At 46.2% G+C, this 21,596-nt stretch overlaps 1 protein-coding gene and 1 long non-coding RNA gene across 11 annotated transcripts in view; one reads left to right on the forward strand and one right to left on the reverse strand.

Annotated features, from left to right (window-relative positions):
- LOC105709721 (uncharacterized) overlaps positions 1-17,714 on the forward strand; it is a 29,651-nt gene extending 11,937 nt beyond the window's left edge. For 2 of the 3 annotated variants that reach the window (XR_010337339.1, XR_010337340.1), the window contains exon 3: positions 5,909-17,714. This is a non-coding gene — a long non-coding RNA (uncharacterized LOC105709721). The remainder of the gene's footprint in view (positions 1-5,908) is intronic. The other variant, XR_001105572.3, reaches the window with a different exon arrangement.
- ZSCAN32 (zinc finger and SCAN domain containing 32) lies at positions 920-21,404 on the reverse strand. 8 transcript variants are annotated; one of them, XM_012441705.2, is made up of 7 exons: positions 21,327-21,404; positions 17,116-17,587; positions 12,660-12,825; positions 9,490-9,584; positions 9,079-9,202; positions 3,636-4,118; positions 920-2,555 (listed from the first exon to the last, which is right to left on the reverse strand). In XM_012441705.2, the coding sequence occupies exons 2-7, from the start codon at positions 17,479-17,481 to the stop codon at positions 1,693-1,695; spliced, it is 2,097 nt and encodes a 698-aa protein (XP_012297128.2). In that variant the 5' UTR covers positions 17,482-17,587; positions 21,327-21,404; the 3' UTR covers positions 920-1,692. The 8 variants fall into 8 exon arrangements, with proteins under 8 accessions (XP_012297128.2, XP_012297129.2, XP_064218451.1 ...); XM_012441706.2 differs by having other exon boundaries at positions 17,116-17,636; positions 21,327-21,381; XM_064362381.1 differs by lacking the exon at positions 17,116-17,587 and having other exon boundaries at positions 21,327-21,386.
- Positions 21,405-21,596: the final 192 nt, after the last annotated feature.

Raw genomic sequence — 21,596 nt, forward strand, 5'->3', positions numbered from 1 at the left:
AAATACCACTACTAAATGCTATAAATAGAATGATGTCTTCTGTTTCCAAAGTTGATAAGCTAAAGCCATGTGAAAATAATAATAAAAGCAAGATGGCTGGGAGCAGTGGCTCACACCTGTAATCCCAGCACTTTGGGAGGCTGAGGCAGGCGGGTCACTGGAGGCTAGTTCAAGACCAGCTTGGTCAACATGGTGAAACCCAGTTAGTCAGGCATGGTGGTGCAGGCCTGTAGTCCCAGCTAGCTGGGAGGCTGAGGCTCAAGAATTGCTTGGGCCTAGGATTACACCATTGCACTCAGGTCTGGGCAAGAGTGAGAGACCCTGTCTCAAAAAAAATTAAAAGCAAGTTATTTTGTGGCAAAGTTATCTCAGGGCAAACACTACTACAACTATAAGTGCTGCTGGCAAGTATTCTTGTGGCAAATGGTCAACTCTTCAAAAAGGCTCAAGAAGAGACCATGATGCCTGTTTTTCACCATACCTTAGACAATATCCTATTACCTTGTGTGCATCAGCCAACAACCATAGACAATGTACCACTTTTTATCCATGGCAATTTCATAAAAGTTTAAGTATCTGTGACTCATCATGGATGAATTTTAAGTTTGGTTCCTAGTGCTTCTCATACCCATCCTTCCTTTCACATACCACTCTCATCTACTAACTCTTCAAAAGTCAGCCCCCTGATGTACCTGTTTTTCCCTTGCATCTATGATCTTCCTTCTCATGATAGCACAAACTTTCCCCAACCTGATTCATTTCCTGTTTTCCCCATTTCCTACCCCTTATTCCTTCTCTGCATGTCCTACTGCCCTGAAGCAGACTCTACACTTCTATCATTTTCAGGACCCTGCAGGCTTCTGCATGAGTATAGATTCTAAAGGAGAAAATTACAACTTACAACCAAAGGCCAAGGAAGTGGAGGGAGAAACAACTTTATTTTCTTCAGAAACAGTAATGTTTATAAATTTGTTTATAGTAGTTTGTAAACTATTATCAGAAATGGTAATGTCTATAAAACACTTTAAGTCAATCGAGAACTATGATGAGGGTGATAATAAAAGGAGAAATCTTACAAAAATTAACCTGGATGTTATGCTTGCTCTAAGATTAAGTCACTTAGGGAAACAAATTCAGATTATCCAATGGCTTAACCCTCCTTCCTTCCTTTTGTGATGGCTAGGTTATAAAGAGTAGTGTCTTCTGCCCTGAAGGCAGCAGTAGTATGGTGGGTGCCTACAGGTCAATTATTGGTTTAGAAGAGATTCAGGCTCTTAACTTCTACATGTGCTTCCCAGGAGCAGGCACACTTTCTTTCTCAGCCCTGTCTGAGGACCACATTAGCTCAGAAAGTGTTCTCAGACCACTGGGTGCCCATTCTCAGTGTTAGGAACAGGAAGATCCTGGTTTCCTGGCAGAATTTATGGATCTTACAGCTTTCTCTCCATCAAACTTCAAGTCACAGTAAGACAGGACTCTGGAGTCACAGGCAAAACCAGAAGGAGAGGTCAGCATCCTTATGCTGACACCTGTTCCTGGACATGGGTCTTAAGATCCAGTAGTTAGTAAGTCTGTTGCTAAGTCAGGGACTGGCTAGATCTCTCCACAGAAGAAAGCTCTCCAGCAGAAGAAAGCTCTAAGGAACACATACACGCTGACCTAAGGAACTGATATGACAGGTTTCCTACACCCTCATAACACATCTCTTCCTTCCTGTGATGAGAGTACTACTTTTGTGTGTACTGTCTGATGACGAGTGAGGGCAGAGTTCTTAGTGAAGCTTTTCTCACAGTGAGAACACCTGTAAGGCGTTTCACCAGTGTGGGTTTTCCGGTGGGCACTGAAGTGGGAGCTATTGTTGAAGCTTTTCCTACACTCTGCACACTTGTATGGGCTCTCCCCAGTGTGGATGCGCCGGTGAGCACTGAACTGGGAACTGTTGTTGAATTTTTTTCCACAGATAATGCACTGGTAAGGCTTCTCCCCTGTATGGGTCCTGTGGTGGACAGTGAGGCTGGAACTCTGGTTGAAGCTTTTCCCACACTGCCCACACTGGTAGGGCCTCTCCCCTGTGTGAGTGCGTAGGTGGGCAGTGAGGTTGGAGCGCTCACTAAAGCCTTTCCCGCACTCATTGCACTTGTGAGGCTTCTCGCCTGTGTGGATTCTCTGATGTCGAACAAGATAAGAACTTCGGCTAAATGTTTTCCCACATTCAGGACACTGAGATACTTTTTCCAGTTTGAGCGCTGGCTTGTGGGGAGAGTGCACACTCTGAGAGCAGTTTTTCCCACACAGGATATGTGTACAGACTTTGTCCCTGGCACAAAAACTCTGGTGACTAATCTTCTCCTGGGATGGAGGTTTCTCCTCACTCTCCCCTGGGGAGTTTCTACATTGCCTTCTTGATGTAGGCTCACTCCCCAAGTTTTTTTGTAGCTCAGAGTGCCAAAAAACTTCTCCTCTAGACTTTCTCTGTAAAGCCTTGTTCATTTCTACTTCCTCCGAATCATCCCATTTTAGATTTTCTTTTTTAATCTCATTCTTGATCTCAAAACCTGAAAGAAAAACCCACAGAAATGCAATAGACTATAGAGAAGGAAAATGATGTAATGCAAAGTGTTATAACTATACTATATAGAAGAAACATCTAATTTAAATTCTTCATAAGATTAAGTCTCCTGCTAATTAATAGCTTTTTATTTTTATTTTATTTTTTTTTTTTTATTTTTTTTTTTGAGACGGAGTTTCGCTCTTGATACCCAGGCTGGAGTGCAATGGCGCGATCTCGGCTCACCGCAACCTCCGCCTCCTGGGTTCAGGCAATTCTCCTGCCTCAGCCTCCTGAGTAGCTGGGATTACAGACACGCGCCACCGTGCCCAGCTAATTTTTTGTATTAGTAGAGACGGGGTTTCACCATGTTGACCAGATGGTCTCGATCTCTTGACCTCGTGATCCACCCGCCTCGGCCTCCCAAAGTGCTGGGATTACAGGCTTGAGCCACCGCGCCCGGCCTAGCTTTTTATTTTCTAATTGTAATATTTTTGAGCTCCAAATTATTACAGGAAAATTATGCCCTAAACTCCAACTTTTCTCGTATCTTTTTTTTGGATGTTCTGACACAATGACAAACTGAGGCAAGGCATCAAGCTCTGTGTCATCTGCCAGTCTGTGTATAGGTATACTCTCAATTCTTGAGTAATCTAACTTCTGCCAGCAGAACAACAAAAGGCAACCCTGGGTTTGGCCAGCTCAAACAGGAAGAAAACAAGGTGCTAAGTACCTAGCCAGCACATGCTCAGGCTTTAAAAGGCATTGCCATGCTAGAGAAGGAGGGAGAAGATGGAACCTGGTCTGGAGGCCTAACCAGCAATGTGAGGATGCAAAGTACTGAAACCCAATGGGAAAAGATGACATGAACTTAGTGAAAAGTTGGAAAATGCAAAATCAGGGCTCTAAAATGCAAGGGTAATAATCTTTAAGCTCCATGAAAACTAAAACCCCTGGCTTAGATAGGGTCACACATCAAGATGATGATGATGCCAGGTTCAGTGACAGCTCCCACTTGATTGCTAGGCTAATGGCCTCCAAAGTGGACTTTCTGATCCTTTGACCATCAGAGTCAAGGGAGTCTTACCAAGTCTGTTTGGGAACAACACTGGCAGGTCAAGTTTCCTGACTTCCTGGCCAGGATTGCTGAAGTCCTTTTCATCCCTGTCTGCACCATCCACAGTGCCATCTTCTACTTCTGTGGGCTCCCCGTTCTGGTGACTCAGCTCTCCAGCCTTGATATCACTTCCTTCTTGGTTAGGAACAGCATCGCTTGCCATAGGAGGCACAGAGGCCCAGGAGTTTGAAAAAGCATCCATTTCCTCATAAAAGATATACGGCTCAGGCACACGGCCTCTCCTCACTTTGCAGTAACTCAACTGTAGGCTTTTGAACTTGGTTCGACACTCTTCTGGGGTCCGCAGAAAGCCCTGCTCCCAGAGTCGTTCCGCCATGGCCCTGTAGATCTGGCTGTTCTGCTGACAGGTCTGGAGTTTTCCATAAAACTGAGAACTACTAAAAATAGCCAGGAGCGTCCTGGTCTCTTCATAGCCCCAGGGCACACCTGTTGCTGGGAGACAAAGAATAGGTCAATCAGGTATGTCAGTTAGATCAGGGAGGACTGTACATACTGCAGTGTGGGGTTTTAGCAGCTTAAAAAGTTACATCCTGGTTTCTCAAACTATGCCACAACTGGCTACTGTTATTTCTAAGAAGAAATCTCACTGTGGCCTTTTTTCTAAAACATGAAAACTTTAAGTATAATACAAAAGGCATTCCCTCCACTGAGAAGGACTTGTAGGGTTATTTACTAAAGCTGCCTTTTTAATTTCTCTTTAATTATCCTCAGTCCTACTCATTTCCCCTGGAGTGATGGCTGGCAATAAGTGTAGTGGCTTGCCTGCTTTGACAGTTGTGGGACTTCCTGAGGGTGGCCACATAAGAGGACACAGTGAACAGGTGACGCTCAGAGGAAAGCAAAGATTCAAAGGAGAGAGGAGCTGGTTTTAAGGATAGATATAACCTGTTCCCTCCCCGATACAGGAATACCTCCTCATCTGGCCCATCTCTGTCTGTTTATATCTCCTGTCATCCTTGTAGATACAAGAAACTAAATGACGGCAGTTAACAAACCAAGGTAAGAGTAGGTAGTAAACATCTGAGAAGAGCAGTTCAGGGTGACTGGCTACTCAAGAACTCTCACCACACACTCCTGCTGCCCATCTGGGCCAGTTTGTGAGGACTGATTTCACTAGAGCTGTCCCAACAAGTGCATTCCAACAACATCTGGTAGTGACGCTCTGAAGGGCACCAGCCTCTTCTTGTCACCCTCCTACTCCACACTGAGCTGCCATCACCTTATGCCTAGATCACTGCCATAGCCTATCTGGTCTTCTTGCTTCCACTCTGGACCTCCTACAGTCTACTTTCAACCCAGCAGCCAGAGGGAGTCCCCTCCTTTGTTATTCAATTCAACTACCACTCACTGAGTGCCTACAATGCCAATTTCTGAGAAATGTAAATATAAATATGACATGAACCCTGCCTTCAGGGAGGTCACAGTCCTGTAGAATTCTCTACACCAAAAAGAGATACAAATAAATGTCTATATAAAGTGCCAAATAAAGTCAAATACTCAAAGTGATCTTTTTAAAAATATTACTCCTCTGTCCAGAACTGCACAAAGCTCCCCCATTTCACTCAGAATAAAAAAGTCCTTCATATAGGGCCTCACGATCCTGTATTAATACGTCTCAAGTTATCCGTGAAGAACAGGAGTCTTGTGCTTATTTCTTTTGTAAAATACAATAAAAATGCAACCGAATAGTGCAGCAATGTCAAATTGTTATAAAAGTTTCTAATTGCTCCCTCTCAGTCTCAGCTGGCTGCACTCATTTGACCTGGCTTTCTGAGCTCGTTTTCTCATCACTCATGAGTGCACTCGGTGCCAGGGAACTGGCCTCTGTGGCCACCTTGCTCCAGCCCGAGCCATTTTGTCTGTCTTACACCCTTCCTCCGTGTATGGTATGGCTGCAAGGCTCATCTCTCCTCCTTCTGCAAGTCTTTTCAAATGTCATTTTCTCATTGAGGGCGACCCTGAGGACCCAAACTGAAAACTGCAAACCAACCTCTGCTCCTTCTCTCCCATCGTGCTTATCGCCCTCCAACATCTTCTGCCGCTTACTGATGATGCTATGGTCTGTCTCTTCCCACAGGGCAGGAATCTTTATCTGTTCACTGTTGTATCTCTAATGACCTAGAACTAGGTCTGAGATACCGTAGGCACTAAATTAATATTTGTGGAAAGAATGATTTGTCCTCCCCCATTCTCTGTCTCAGTTCTTATCTCTAATCTTTCAGGATCCTGATCTTGAAGGACAGCTTCACTGGATATAGAAAAAAAGAAAAAAAAAAGGATCCTGAATGACTGATAAGAAACCCAAAGTGTGTAAGGAATACAAGCCCTATTCAATAAGCCTAATGTTGTAGAAATTAAAGTTACAGGTACCATTACATGAATTACTCAGAACAGATCAATCCATAGAGACAGAATGAAGACTGCTGTCTGCCAGGGGTTTGCAGGGGAGGATGGGGAGAAACTGTTGGATGGTTGTAGGATCTTATTTTGGAGTGACGGAAAAGTTCTGGAACTGGACAGAGGTGGTAATTACACAACACTCTGAATGTGCTGGATGCCAAAGAATTGTTCACTTTACAGTGGTTAATTTTATGTCATGTGAATTTCACCTCAGTAAGTTAAAAATCCCAAGTTCAAAAATAAAAGAGACTTCAAGTCTCTTTTATATCTCACCTTATTGTATTATCCATATATATTTAGCAATACAAATCTCAATACAAAGCTCAAAAAGACACTATATCTCCTGCAACTGGACAAGATAAGGTGCAGGAGAAGCCTGAAGCAGCAGCAAGAAACGGCACATGCTGAAGCCAGGAAACCAGGAGTTCCTGGCAAAGGAGGGGAGGGATGGCAGGGGACAGAGCAGGGAAAAACCACAGATCACAGGGAAGGGCAACACTGTAGAGTGAGGCAGGGGCAGTGTCACAGGGCCTGTGTTCAGAGTCTTGTGTAGTCCCTCCCACCCTGGGCTTGGCCATGTGACTGACTTTGGCGAGTAGGACACTGGCAAACAGTGCCAGCAAAGGCTCAGCAAGCACTTGCACACAGAGGCTGCTCCTCCTGGAACGTGGGAAAGCACAGTGAGCCTGCACCCACCTGAGACCCAGCTGAGCTCCCAGCTGGTGGCCACCATCAACTGCCAGCCAGGTGACTGAGGCCATGCTGGATCTTCCAACCTCAACACCTCAGCCAACATCTTGAAGCAGAACCACTCAGTCAACCCACAGAATGGTGAGAAATAATGGTTTTTACCACCAAGTTTTAGGGTTGTTTGCGTTGCAGCAGTAAGCACAGTACTGGTTACTGATGGGGCAGTCATTTGCATGCGTTCTAAGGAATATACTGCTGCAGTGGAACCTGATTCCTAGACTGATAACCTTTTGAATTCACAGTCACCGGTCCAGGGCATCACCCAACACTGCTCATCCAGGGCAATAGCATCTTCATTCTTTATGTTCTATTAACAAAATCTGGATATAGCACCTACTCAGATAATTCACTACTTTGGAAACAGAAACACACCTGGCTTTGGCTTTCAAATTTCACACTGAAAAGATAATTCCCTTGCGTGACACAGACAACCTAAGAGTAGATACTACTTTCCCTATATGTCACCTGCACATGGTAAAATGAACTGCTTTTACCCAAACAATGCCCCCAGCTGTAAGGGACAGGCATCCCAAGAAAGAGGAACCACAGTGTGGAGGTGTGGTTTGCATAAAGGCAATCAGTACCAGGACACGGGCAAAGAGGTCCTCACCCAAGGGTCTCTGGAGCATGGGGTGGCGGTGAGTGCTCCCAGCTGCCTGGCCTGTCTGCATGTCATCTGTTTGGGACCTATCTGTGTCCTCTCTTGTGCCCAGATCCTCCACCTCTGAGTCCATGGCCCCTGGCCTGGCCCTTTGGCTTCAATAGCCCTGTTCTGCCAAGCTCCTGGGATAACTGGTGGGTCCCTGTGACGCCAGCAGAGCTTCCATCTCCTCTTAGAAGGCACAGGGCTCTGGGCTGCAGCCTCGCCTCCCTCGATGGGAATTGATCCGGAGGCTTCTGAACTTGGTTTGACATTGACATTCCTCCAGAGTGTCGTGGAAATCTTGTTCACACAAGAGCTCAGCAACTTTCCCACACAGCTGGTGACTTTGCTGGTGCATCTGGAGTTTTTCACAGAACTGAGCCTCACCAAGAATACAAAGGAAAATCCTAGATTCTTCAGAAACCCAGCATGCACCTGCCACTTTCTCATCTGCTGGGTCTGGTTGTTTTGCATCACCCCTGATTTTTTTCTTCCCCTTTTGCTGGTTTTTCATGGACCTCCCCTCCAGTCTCCTTTGTGGAACTCTTAGAAAATGTGCTTCACTCTGCAGCCATGATAATCTGGGGTACCTGTGTGCTCTCTTTGATCCAGTCTAGAGCCAACATTCAGACCATGAATGGGGAATCCTGCATGTGAAACAGCAGAGGAGCCAGCAAGGCCCAGTGAGCTGCAGAGCGTCTGTCTCTGAATCTGGATGGTCAGGGAGGCTGCTGAGGAGGAGGCATTTGGCTGAGATGGGACAGAACTGATTTGAGAAAGTCAAGAGAGTGGTCTGTTTGGGAGAACCTTCCCCAAGTCTTCTGAGACTCTGGGAAAGGGCCTGGTTCCTCCCAGAGGGCCTGGACAAAGTAGACTGTCCTGGTTGGGTGGTTTTGCTAATCTCTGCTACTGGAGAAGCAACTACTGCTACCTGTGCGCGTAAGCACATGTTCAGCTGCCTTGCACATCTGTGCTCCTGGTGGCCACCTGTCTGGCTCTGGCTCTGGACTGCTTGTTCTGACTCTGTCTCACTATCACATTTTGCTTCCCAACCCCCTCACCCTTCACCTCCAATGTTCTCGACTGCCTGTCACACATGCTACCCACCCCCCTACCTTTTTTTTACTTTTTTTTGAGATGGTGTCTCACTCTGTCACCCGGACTGGAGTGCAGTGGTGCGATCTCAGCACACTGCAACCTCTGCCTCCCGGGTTCAAGTGATTCTTCTGCCTCAGCCTCCTAAGTAGCTGGGATTACAGGCACATGCCACCACATCCAGCTAATTTTTGTATTTTTAGTAGAGACGGGGTTTCAACATGTTGTTCAGGCTGATCTCAAACTCCTGACCTCAGGTGATCTGCCTGCCTCAGGCTCCCAAAGTTTTGGGATTACAGACATGAGCCACTGCATGCAGCCTGCCCCTTTCTTTTGATCTCTGCCTGTGTCTCTCTTGCCTGCTCTGGTTCCGCATTTACTTCCTCCTTTTCCTCCACCCAACAGTTTCCCCACTCCCTCTGTCTCCCTGACTCTCAAGTCCTTTCAGCCTCTCTGAACAACCGAACACATCCACCTGGACCTGGAGGGAAGATGGATCCTTACCCAGTGAGACATGTCTGTCCTTCCTCTGTGTGGCATCCCTGTAGAGGGCCCTTCGTGCAGGGCCTGGGCGCATCCATTCTTGCTGACAGAGGGATACAGCTCTGTTGTCACACGTGGCTGGTCCCTGTAACAACACTGGAGCTGCTGCTACCAATAAAATAGCACCAGTCTAGACTGGGGTGGGGGCAGAGACAGGATCACAGTTGTCAGATCAGGGGCAAAGCAAAGGCAGGGGAGGTCACCCCCCTGTAGGACAGGTGTAGAGCCATGTGATGATGTCAGAGTGGACAAAATCAAAACAACCCAAGAAGCCCCAGGGACCACACAGAATCTTTCTCGTCTCTGGAAAAGAAGGGGGTTTTGGGGTGACAGTGGGTACTTAGGAAACAGAAGGCATCAACCACAGCTCACCTGGAACTCAGCTGTCCAGACCACAGCACCTGTCTCCTGGTCGTGGAGACCTGTGTTTTGGGGCAGGTTCCTGGGAGCCTGAGGAGCAAGCCAGGCTCGGGGGAAAAAACAGCCGCTATTAGAGGGCGGCTTCCACACAATAGCACAGAGCAGAAGCTCTCAAAGTGGGCTCCTGGGCCAGCCCCTTCAGCAGCCCCTGGCAACCCATCAGAAATACAAATTCTGGGGCCTCACCTCAGATCCTCTGAATCAGAAATTCTGGAGGTGGGGCCTGGGACATTTATCACACCCCTACCTCCAGATGAGACTGAGACAAACTCAAGTTTGATAACCACTGTCAGAGCCCACAGCTTCTGTGAGTTGAGTAGCGCCTTTCATGAGATTCCTCTTGGCATAAGAGCGTTAATTTTTTTTTTTTTTCATTTTAAGGAAAAATATATATGTCAGGGGAAAAAAATGAAAGAGAATCACAGTGGGAAACAAAAATCTCTCCATAGCCCTGCCACCCAAAGATAACTACAGTACTCTTTCATAATACCACAGTAACAGAAACCTTTTATATTTTTCAGGCCAAGATAATACATTTTTTCTCAAATCTCCAACTTCAAGAATTGTACAAATATGACTGTGACATCACTTAAATAGGAAAAAAAATTTATTTAAAACAATTGTACAAATAAAATTAATCATGTTTATGACTTGTTAATAGAACTTCAGCGGCAACTCAGAGGTATGTGAACCAGATCTGTGACAACACTCCAGATCTGTGAGTGGCCCATGGGCCTGGGAAGCAGAGGGAACCCAGCCTGGAACACAGTGAGTCCTGCTTTTCTTTATTCACCACCCCTGCTGTACCAAAGCCTTGGTAATCACACACCAGAGAGCACAGGTGTTCCCAAAGATTAAAATGAAATAAATGCTAAGTGGCGCAGTTTATAAAGATGTTGACAAGAGTATTTACTTTGCTTAAAAATATACTAAAATTGGCCAGACGCGGTGGCTCACGCCTGTAATCCCATCACTTTGGGAGGCCAAGGCTAGCAGATCACTTGAGGTCAGGAGTTCAAGACCAGCTTGCCCAACATGGCGAAACCCCGTCTCTACTAAAAATACAAAAAATTAGCTGGGCGTGACAGTGGGTGCCTGTAATCCCAGCTACTCAGGAGGCTGAGGCAGTAGGATCGCTTGAACCCAGGAGGCAGAGGTTGTAGTGAGCCAAGATCATGCCACTGCACTCCAGCCTGGGCAACAAGAGCAAAACTCCATCTCAAAAACAAAACAAAACAAAAAAACTCTAAAATCTCTTAGACAGTTTTCCACTTTATCAACACAGGTTTGCCAACTTAAACATCATCAAGACACACTGTTTTTCAGGCTGGGTGTGGTGGTGCATGGCTGTAATTCCAGCACTTTGGGAAGCTGAGGCAGGAGGATTGCTTGAACCCAGCAGTTCGAGGCTGCAGTGAACTATGATGGTACCACTGCACTCCAGCCCAGGTGACAGAGCAAGACCCTGTCTCTTAAAAAAAATTACCTAGCAACCTGTAATGGCAGCTTTCAACTAAACAGAAAAGGCAGCAAGTATCTAGCCAATGGAAAAAGACTTTAAAAATATAGAACCTTGGTATATCCATGCAACGGAACATTATTCAGCCATCAAAAGGAACAGAGTACTCATACATGCTCAAAACATGAAAAGTGAAAGAAGGCAGACACCAAAGGTCACATCATGCATGTCACTCCACTTATATGAAATGTCCAGAACAGGTAAATCCATGGAGACAGAATGAAGAGCAACTGCTTAATGGGTACAGAGTTTCCTTTTCGGGATGATAAAAATGCTTTGGAACTAGATAGAGGTGATGGCTGCATAACACTGTGGATGTACCAAGCATCACTGAATCGTTCACTTGGAAATGGTTAATTTTATGTTATGTGACCTTCACCTCAATTGAAGCTTTTTTTTCTTTTTTGGGAGAGACAGGATCTTGTTATGATGCCTAGGCTGGTCTCAAACTCCTAGGCTCAAGTGATCCTCCTGCTTCAGCCTCCCAAAGTGCTGAAGTTACAGGCATAAGCCATCACACCCAGCCAAGATTTTTTTAATTAAAAAAGTTTTCTAAAACAATTAAGACAAGTAAAAACAAAAAATAGAGCTCTGGAAGAAAGGCAAAAATAATAATGTATTCTGGAAAAGATTAAGCTGGATGGAGAAGGGGACTTAATATCTTCAAGTATATGAAGAACTGCTGTGCAAAAAGTGAGTGAGGATGACCATGTTCACCTTTAATGACAGCTGATTCTTAAGTAACAGAATTGTAATAAAAAAGAATTATACTACCACATAAAGAACCTCTGTCCCTACTTTTTTTTTTTTTTTTTTTTTTTTTTTGACGATAGAGTCTCACTCTGTTACCCAGGCTGGAGTGCAGTGGTCCAATCTCGGTTCATTGCAACCTCTGCCCGCAACCCCTCCAGGTTCAAGCGAGTCTCCTGCCTCAGCCTCCCGAGTAGCTCGCGTTACAGGTGCCTGTCACCACACTTGGCTAATTTTTTGTACTTTAGTAGAGACGAGGTTTCTCTGTGTCACCCAGGCTGGTCTCAGACTCCTGATTTCGTGGTCTGCCCTGCCCTCCTCAGCCTTCCAAAGTGCTGGGATTAAAGGTGTGAGCTACCATGCCCGGCCTCTCTGTCCCTACTTTAAGTGCCATCACACTCAACAGAAATTTGTAATCTTGCTTTTGGATATATTTTTTATTTTTTTGAGACGGAGTCTCACTTTGTGGCCCAGGGTGGAGTGCAGTGGCACGATCTCAGCTCACTGCAACCTCCACCTCCTGGGTTCAAGCAATTCTCCCACCTCAGCTTCCTGAGTAGCTGGAATTGCAGGCGTGTGCGACCACGCCTGGCTAATTTTTTGTATTTTCACTAGAAACGGGGTTTCACAATGTTGGCCAGGCTGGTCTCGAACTCCTGACGTCAGGTGATCTGCCTGTCTGATCCCCCAAGGTGGTGGGGTTATAGGCATAAGTCATCGTGCCCAGCCACTTTTCGGATATATTTCAAAGGCATCTCATCTGGAACCCTTGGGTGGACCCAGTTCAGACCTTTGTTTCCAATAAATGATTGTTCCTCACCTGTCTCAGGTGAGAACAGAGGCTTCTGCTTACCTTCTGACTGTTCCCCTGGTCTTTGGTGTGAGCTCTGTGATCCCTTCAAAGTCGGCTCCTCTGGCTGAACCTCCTGTTTCCAGTGGTATCTCAGTGATTCTCTGGTTGCTCCCAAAGGGGCCACCTCCTCCATGAGTCCTTTCAAGTCCTTCTCAGAATCTGGGACCTGAGAACAGACCCCATTATCCGTAACTACAAATTTCTGCCTAAGCTGTACTTTACAACTCCTAAGAGTGGCATTAAAAAATACTGTTTAACATAAGGAAGCAGAAGAGAAGCAGCTAGAAGCCACTGTATTGCTGCTGTAATAAAATTAAAAAAAATAGAATTAGGTCTTTGAGGGTGCAGTAGCTCACGCCTGTAATCCCAGCACTTTGGGAGCCCAAAGTGGGCGGATCACATGAGGTCAGGAGTTCAAGACCAGTCTGGTAACATGGTAAAACCCCATCTCTACTAAAAATACAAACATGAGGCCGGGCGCGGTGGCTCATGCCTGTAATCCTAGCACTTTGGGAGGTCAAGGTGGGCAGATCATGAGGTCAAGAGATCAAGACCATCCTAGCCATGGTGAAACCCTGTCTACTAAAATACAAAAAATTAGCTGGGCATGGTGGCATGCACCTATAGTGCCAGCTACTCAGGAGGCTGAGGCAGGGGAATCACTTGAACCCAGAAGACGGAGGTTGCAGTGAGCCAAGATCACACCACTACACTCCAGCCTGGTGACAGAGCAAGACTCCATCTCAAAAAGGAAAAAAAAAAAGGCTGGGCACAGTGGTTCACGCCTGTAATCCCAGCACTTTGGGAGGCCGAGGTGGGTGGACCACAAGGTCAGGAGATTGAGACCATCCTGGGTAACATGGTGAAACCCGATCTCTACTAAAAAAAAAAAAAATACAAAAAATTAGCTAGGCATGGTGGCACGCACCTGTAGTCCCAGCTACTTGGGAGGATGAGGCAGGAGAATTGCTTGAACCCGGGAGCGGAGGTTGCAGTGATTCGAGATTGCGCCACTGCACTCCAGCGTGGGCAATACAGCAAGACTCTGCCTTAAAAAAAAAAAAAGAATTAGGTCTTTAGAAGTGGTTAAGATTATTTATATGAAAGCACCTAGCATAGAGCCTGACATACCAGAACTGTTAAAAATCGGGAGCTGGGCACGGTGGCTCGCGCCTGTAATCCTAGCACTTTGGGAGGCTGAGGTGGGTGGATCACCTGAGGTCAGGAGTTCAAGACCAGCCTGGCCATCATGGTGAAACCCCATCTTTAAAAAAAAAAAAAAATCGGAATATATTTGTTAGAAGAAAGAATGTCAGCTTTCATTTCAGCAAGCCCCCATGACTCAGCACTAGGCCATTTCCCATCCCCCCATATCCAATACCAGTCTGCCTTCAAAAGAGACCTTGAGGCTGGGCACAGTGGCTCATGCCTGTAATCCCAGCACTTTGGGAGGCCGAGACAGGCAGATCACAAGCTTAGGAGTCCGAGACCAACCTGGCCAATACGACGAAACCCTGTCTCTACTAAAAATACAAAGATTAGCTGGATGTGGTGGTGGGCGTCTGTAGTCCCAGCTACTCAGGAGGCTGAAACAGGAGAATTGTTTGAACCTGGGAGGTGGAGGTTGCAATGAGGTGGGCGCTCCAGCCTGGGCAACAGAGCACTCCAGCCTGAGTGACAGAGTGAGACTCCATCTCAAAAAAAAAAAAAAAAAAAAAAAAGACCTCGAATTGGTCCTCTCTCTCCATCCCGTGGCTCCATCTGGGTCCAGGACACTATCTGCTGTCTGCATCCTCTCTACTGCTGGATCCTTCAATCCATTCTCTCTACAGGGAATCCAGTGTGATCTCTTTAAAATCTAAGGTCCTATCCCCTGTAGTAACAACACTCTTCAGCGGCTTCCCACTACACACAAAATAAAATCCAAACTCCTCTTTGCAGCCTAAAAGGCCCAGCATGACTCTGCCCTGCCTCCTCCTTTTCTCTCATATCACTCTTCCTGGATCTCTGAACTCCAGCCGCAAGCCCTCCCTTCTTCCTCTCGAACCTGACAAGTCCTCTCCCACCTTAGGCTCTTGGTATGTGCTGTGCCCTCTGTCTGGAGTCCTCTCCTCCCAGCTCCTGAGACAACTGGTTCCTTCTCCTCCTTCAATGTCATCTCAGAGAGGCCCTGCCTCACAACCTATCTCCCAACACTGCAGTCATCACATCACTCTACTCATTTCCTTCCAAGCACTCACCTGAAACCATCTTTATGGTTTACTTTTGATTTACAATTGTGTTTCCCCCATGGACGGCAGGCTCCAGCAGGCCAGGGGCCATACCTGTCCTGTTCACTGTAAAATCCCCAATATTATAGTCACTTAAAATCAACTTTTGTCTTTCAGAGCCATTTTTATTATTTAAGTCCCATGCTTATAACATCCTTAAAATGAGGAGAGATACTGAGAGGTAAGTGGGATCCTGAGAAATTTTATCAACCTCTATTACTACTTCCCACCTTCACTTCTTGCTCTCTGCTTTCATGATAGGTGATATGGTTTGGCTGTGTCCCCACCCAAATCTCATCTTCATTTGTAGTTCCTATAATCCCCATGTGTCGTGGGAGGGAAGCGGTGGAAGGTAATTGAATCATGGGGGCAGTTTCTCCATACTACTCTAGTGATAGTACATTCTCACGAGATCTGATGGTTTTATAAAGGTCTTTCCCCTTCGCTCAGTTCTCATTCTTCTCCTTCCTGCTGCCATGTGAAGGATGTGTTTGCTTCCCTTCTGACATGACTGTAAGTTTCCTGAGGCCTCTCCAGCCATGGGTAACTATGAGTCAAGTAAACCTCTTTTCTTTATAAATTACCCAGTCTCAGGTATGTCCTTATAGTAGCATGAGAACAGACTAATACAATATGTTTCAAACAGGTGTTTAACCAATACATTCCTGCACTGTTTTCTTTTATATTAAGAGTGTGGGCTGGGTACAGTGGCTCAACACTTGTATTCCCAACACTTTGGGAGGCTGAGGTGGGTGGACTGCCTGTGCTCAGGAGGTCAAGACCAGCCTTAGCAACATGGCAAAACCTCATCTCTAATAAAAAACAAAAATTAGCGTGGCATGGTGGCATGCACCTGTAGTCCCAGCTACCTGGGGTCTGAGGCAGGAGGATCACTTGAGCCCAGGAGGTTGAGGCTGCAGTGAGCCACGTTCATGCCACTGCACTCCAGCCTAAGTGAGTGCAGCCTAAGTGAGTGAGTCCATCCTAAGTGAGACAGAGCAAAACCCTATCCAAAAAAAAAAAAAAAAGTATGGTTCTGAGATGGTTAAGGATAAGAGGGTAGAGAATATCAAACAGAGAGATGGAAGGGGAACTGGGCTAGGATGGTGATTAGCATATTGGGATTCCCACTCTATTTATAATAGTTCAGTTCTCCAAGTTCTACCTTCATACAAGTGCTACTGCACCCCTCCACTCAACCTTACTTATGAGTAAGAGTCCCAGTCCCACAGATTGCAGAATAATTTCCTCAACTTCTTCCCTGATACATCACCACCAAGCTGCTTTTTCCCCCTATAAATTAAGTCAAAGTATTAAATCCTTGATCCTACGAAATTTCATTATATCCCCTTTCGCCGTTCCTCTTCCCACAGACGGTGCACATCCCTGCCTCCTAACTGAGAAACACAAGCATGTCTGCTGCCTAGGTCCTTCCCACTCCAGCCATGCAGACTCTGGCACCCAGTGAGCTGCTTCCTGCTGATTGCAGACCCACTCAGGCCAACTAACGTTCCTCTGACCTGTGCCCTCCATTACTCTAGGCCTTTCCCAGACTTACCCAATTTCAGTTGCCTTCCTCCTACCAACTCTTCCACAACCGAAGCTGGCGTTTTGCTTTTCCTCTTCCTGTGCCTTTCCCACATCCCTTCTCCCAGAAGATATAAGCTGGTTACACTGATCAGATCTCAGACCTAGTCCTGACCAGAAGAGGATATTTTATGAACCCATCAGTGTCCCAAAATGAACACAATCCTGGCAGCAAGAACCAGGGCAAGGCCTGGCTCTGATATACTTTTGTTGAGTGTACAACACATGGCACTCTACCCTCAAAGAAGCTTCAAGCAAGAAACTAGATTTTCAGTCACCAACATCTCTAGTTTTCCTCATCCCCTGAGTAAAAGATAGTTGTCCTTTCACTGGTCTTGTTTTTGAGAATTTTTCTGAGTGTTTTTACCACTTTAATTAGGGACTTCAAATATTACTAAATATGTGAATGTCTAACAGCTGTATCCACAGATGAGAAATTCTTCCTGTATGATAAGGGCATAGGACCAACCCAAGACAGACAAAACCTCCTGTGGCCAGCAGAGGACTACTGTGGTTTCTCAACCAAGCACCTCTCCAGCAACTGGATTCCCCAACTTCTTCATAACCAAAACCACAAAGTTCCAACTTCTTTTTCTCACCTGCTGTCCAGGAGCTCTCTGTACATCCTCAACCAGAGCCACAGCTTCATCGCCGTTTTCTGGATGCTGCTCCCTCACCCAGGTCTGGATCTCCTCTGGCAAGATAGTCAGAAACTGCTCCAAAACCAGCAGCTCCAGGATTTCCTCTTTTGAGTGTGTCTTAGGCCTCAGCCACTGACAACAGAGTTCCCAGAGTTTGCTAAAAGCTTCATGGGGGCCAGTTACCTCCTGGTAGCAAAACTGCCTGAAGCGCTGACGGGAGGCCTCGGAGTCAGGGCTGTTACCTTGGGGGGCTGATTTCTGGCCCTGTGTGGGATCTCTGCTTGAGGCTGAGTGTGCCTGAAGACTGTTTTCTGCAGTCATCATTTGCTTCAACAAACTGGCTTACTCTGTTGCCACTGTACCCTGGAGATCAGATTACATCTCTTCTCACATCACTGGGAAGCCATGTTCTCCTGCAAGGAGTGTCTTTCTGGAATTCATGGGATGTGAGAGTGTCAGACATGTGCAGAGGTTCACAGCTGAAAAAAAAGGCTCAACCTTGAAGGATGTCTGAAGAGATGGAAAAAGACAATATAAACCTATCACACATTCCTTCACTCTGGTTCTTGTGATTTACTTTCTATCCCTCTCCTTTACTCCGTCCACAAATCCACGGCGAGGATCCAAAACACTAGAAATATTGAAACTGCCTTTGCAAAAACCATTAACAGTGAGAAGATTATGGCACTAAAAGAGGTATGATCTTACCAACTCCATCTTGCTTTTAACCTCCCATCTGCCCTTGGTCATTCCTGGGTGTGGGCCAAGCTAGCTTTGGGAAAAATTTAGTTTACAGTTTGAGTAATAAATAACCTTTCCTCAAATTTAACTGCCTTTGTAAAACTAATTAAAGACTACCAGGTTAGAAGGATGAGAGGGACCTGAATTCTGCTAAGATGTAGGCATAATTAAATGATTATCCAGAGGTCACAAGAGTTGCAACTTCTGCAATTAAATAACATCACTATTGTAGAACCTAAGATTGGCCTTTTGACATGTCTTTTCAGGTTTTTGATTTCTGACACCAGGTAGCCCCACCCAGACCAGGGACTCCTCTGTGGCTCCCACCCAAAAGTGCACTCAAGGGCTGTTTTCCACAGCCCTGTGAATGCATTCCCAATCAATCAGCATTCCCCCTTCCCTACCCACCTGCCTGCCAAAGCCCTAGCCTCTGAATTTCCAGGGAAGCTGACTTGAATGAAAAAACTTCAGTCTCCCATTTAGCTGGTTCTATATGTATTAAACTCTTCCTCTATTGCAATTCCCCTGTCTTGATAAACTGGGTTTATCTAAGCAGTGGGCAAGATGAACCCACTGGGCAGTTACTATACCAAAAAATATAGTCTTCTCCCCAGCCAAGATTCTGTGCCTGCTAGCGAGTTACTCAAACTGTTCTTGACAATGTAGTTCACCTGTTCCTTCCCTTCTTCCTTCACATACTTAGGTCTTTTTCCTGTCCTTCGCTATCCTCAAGAAGCCTGGACTCATGTTCTCTATTGCCACCCTCTCCTCTGGGGAGAACTAGTATGTGTGTGTTTCTTGATTAACTTCTTCATCACTTTTACTCTACAGACACACAACATGGATAAGCGACTGTTCAGGTTTGCTGTATGTTTTTATTTTCCAGCATTCCTTCCCCACTTCTGATAGGAGCATCTTCTTCCTTTTGTGAAAAAGTTCCTCTCAGTGGTTCTGGTGGGGGTATTAATTCCAATACCCGCCTCTGCAGAAGTGGCCATATGACACACAGCTGGGCCTATCAAAATTCTTTTCTCTGGCCAGGCGTGGTGGCTCACGCCTGTAATCCCAGCACTTTGGGAAGCCGAGGCAGGCGGATCACGAGGTCAAAAGATCCAGACCATCCTGGCCAACATGGTGAAACCCCGTATTTACTAAAAATACAAAAATAGCTGGGTGTGGTGGCATGCACCTGTAGTCCCAGCTACTCAGGTGGCTGAGGCAGGAGAATCGCTTGAACCTGGGAGGCAGAGGTTGCAGTGAGCAGAGATAGAGCCACCGCACTCCGCCAAAAAAAAAAAAATTATTTTCTCAGATTTTACATACAAGAGGTAGGGAAAGTTGGGCAAATGTAAGACCAGAGAGTTGTCTGCAACTATGTCCCACTCTCTACTCCACTCCTCCACCACAGGAGTGAGCCTGTTTACATGAGGACAATATACTCGAGTCTTAACAACATGTTTGGATCTCCAAGGCCAGTTTATGTAAGGCAATATTTTATTTTTTTTAAAGAGTTAATTTAAAAAATAGTTTTATATAATTTAAAACTAAACAAGGCCGGGCGCGGTGGCTCAAGCCTGTAATCCCAGCACTTTGGGAGGCCGAGGCGGGTGGATCACGAGGTCAAGAGATCGAGACCATCCTGGTCAACATGGTGAAACCCCGTCTCTACTAATACAAAAAATTAGCTGGGCATGGTGGCGTGTGCCTGTAATCCCAGCTCCTCAGGAGGCTGAGGCACGAGAATTGCCTGAACCCAGGAGGCGGAGGTTGCGGTGAGCCGAGATCGCGCCATTGCACTCCAGCCTGGGTAACAAGAGCGAAACTCCGTCTCAAAAAAAAAAAAACAAAAAACTAAACAATAATTAAATCACTTTAAAAAATAACTTTATATATGTTTTCCTTTTTTTATTTTTAGAGATGGACTCTGACTCTGTTGCCTAGGCTGGTCTCAAGCTCCTGAACTCAAGCGATCTGCCCACCTCAACCTCCCAAAGTGTTAGGATTACAGGCGTGAGCCACCATGCCCAACCTCAAAAATAATTTTAAATAGAGGCTAACTTTTGTGCTTTTTGTAGGGATGGGGTTTCACTATGTTGCCCAGGCTGGTCTCAAACTCCTGTGCTCAAGTGATCCTCCCACCTTGGCCTCCCACAAGTGCTGGGATTACAGTGGCACCCAGCCAAGGCAGTATTTTTTAATTAGTTTGTGTTGGGTGTTAACTACTTAAAACACAGATTAAAGCAGATAGTAATTTGTATTTTCTACAAGAGCTGATATACCCTCAGTACCTGGTATTAAAATGGATCCAGCATGCATAACAATATGAAGATACTCAAGCAGTACTGAGCTGTACACTTAAAAATGGTTAAGACGGTAAATGTTATGTTTTTTAAAAAATCAAATAGGCCGGGCACGGTGGCTCACACCTGTAATCCCAGCACTTTGAGAGGCTGAGGCGAGTGGATCACGAGGTCAGGAGTTCAAAACCAGCCTGGCCAAGATAGTGAAACCCCATCTCTATGAAAGAATTAATATATATATATATATATATATATATATATATAAATTGAACATTTCTAATTCCTTTGTTTTTCTTCACCAGAATCTCCCTTCGTAATTTTTTAGTTATATTTTTTAAATGGATTTGGGTTCCTTTTTCTCAAAGAACTTGAACTGCCTTCACTTAACTTCTCTACATTTCAGTGCTGCTAGAGAAAGAGAAATCAAGGGCATTATTATTGTTAGCACTGCTTTTCAGCCAAAGAGAAGAAACTGAGAGCGATGAAGTATCTTGCTTAAAGCATCACATAGCATAGCTCCTAAGTAGCAAGGCCAGGACTAGAACCTGCACCCCTTGCCTTGCACATGTTCTCACATCCTGTACCTCACCTGGCTGAATAATAAATGCTCTCCTAAATTCATGCAGGAAGCGGAACCTAGACCCCTCTTGACCCCTTACATCCCACTCATCGTTAAATTTTAAAATGATGTTCTCTGAAAATTTTACTGTATTCTAGCGATGGCCCTAACCTTCAGAAAAAATGCAGCATGAGGATGGGGGGCCAGGCTGATAGGTTTTTCACTTAGCAACTATTTATTTAGTACTCAGAACACACTCGGTGCTAGGGTCAGGCACTGCAGATGAGTAGGGTGTGGACCAGACAGGGACGAGATTAGCAGGATCAAGCCCAGGGGGGTCCCGGGGTACCGGCGCTCCGGCTCCAAGTGATGCGCGCAGTGGAGGCGGGGCACGGTGGTCGCGGAGCATCTGGGGAAGACCGGCCTGAGTGAGGCCGCCAGTCCCACGGAAACGCCCGTCGGAGCCAGACCCAAACGCCTCGGAGAAGACTCCCAGCGGGGAGGGGCTCCGCGGCCGTCGCAGGGCCCAGCCGTTAGTCCCGCCGGCCGCAAGGAAGCGGAGGACTCACCAGATACCAGCACTCGCGACTCTCCAAACTCCCTCATCCTCCCGGCCGGAAGTCAACTGCGCGATCCGCGCTGCTCAACCGCCCACTACGCACGCCAGGGCGCACGCCCGCAAGCCGAGCAGCCGGACTGCAGGTCCCGGAATGCACTGCGACGGCATTGACAGACCCAGCAGCCAATAGACGGTAGACGATACCCTCGAGGAGCCAATCCCTTGGGCAGGAGGCGGGCCCTCTCGGTAGTTCCTCAGCAGCCAGTGGGCGTCTCCGCGG

This window comes from Aotus nancymaae, unplaced genomic scaffold (assembly GCF_030222135.1).
Source record: "Aotus nancymaae isolate 86718 unplaced genomic scaffold, 86718_ANA_hifiasm-v0.15.2.pri h1tg000049l, whole genome shotgun sequence".
NCBI classification, from domain to species: domain Eukaryota; kingdom Metazoa; phylum Chordata; class Mammalia; order Primates; family Aotidae; genus Aotus; species Aotus nancymaae.

Excerpts from the sequence above, each read along its gene's own strand:
- ZSCAN32 (XM_012441705.2), bottom strand. The coding sequence starts at position 17,481 with ATGATGACTGCAGAAAACAGTCTTCAGGCACACTCAGCCTCAAGCAGA. Across the intron at positions 12,826-17,115 it reads AGAGAGCTCCTGGACAGCAG|GTCCCAGATTCTGAGAAGGA; the intron begins GTGAGAAAAAGA and ends GTCTGTTCTCAG. Across the intron at positions 9,203-9,489 it reads TCTGGACAGCTGAGTTCCAG|GGACCAGCCACGTGTGACAA; the intron begins GTGAGCTGTGGT and ends GTGTTGTTACAG.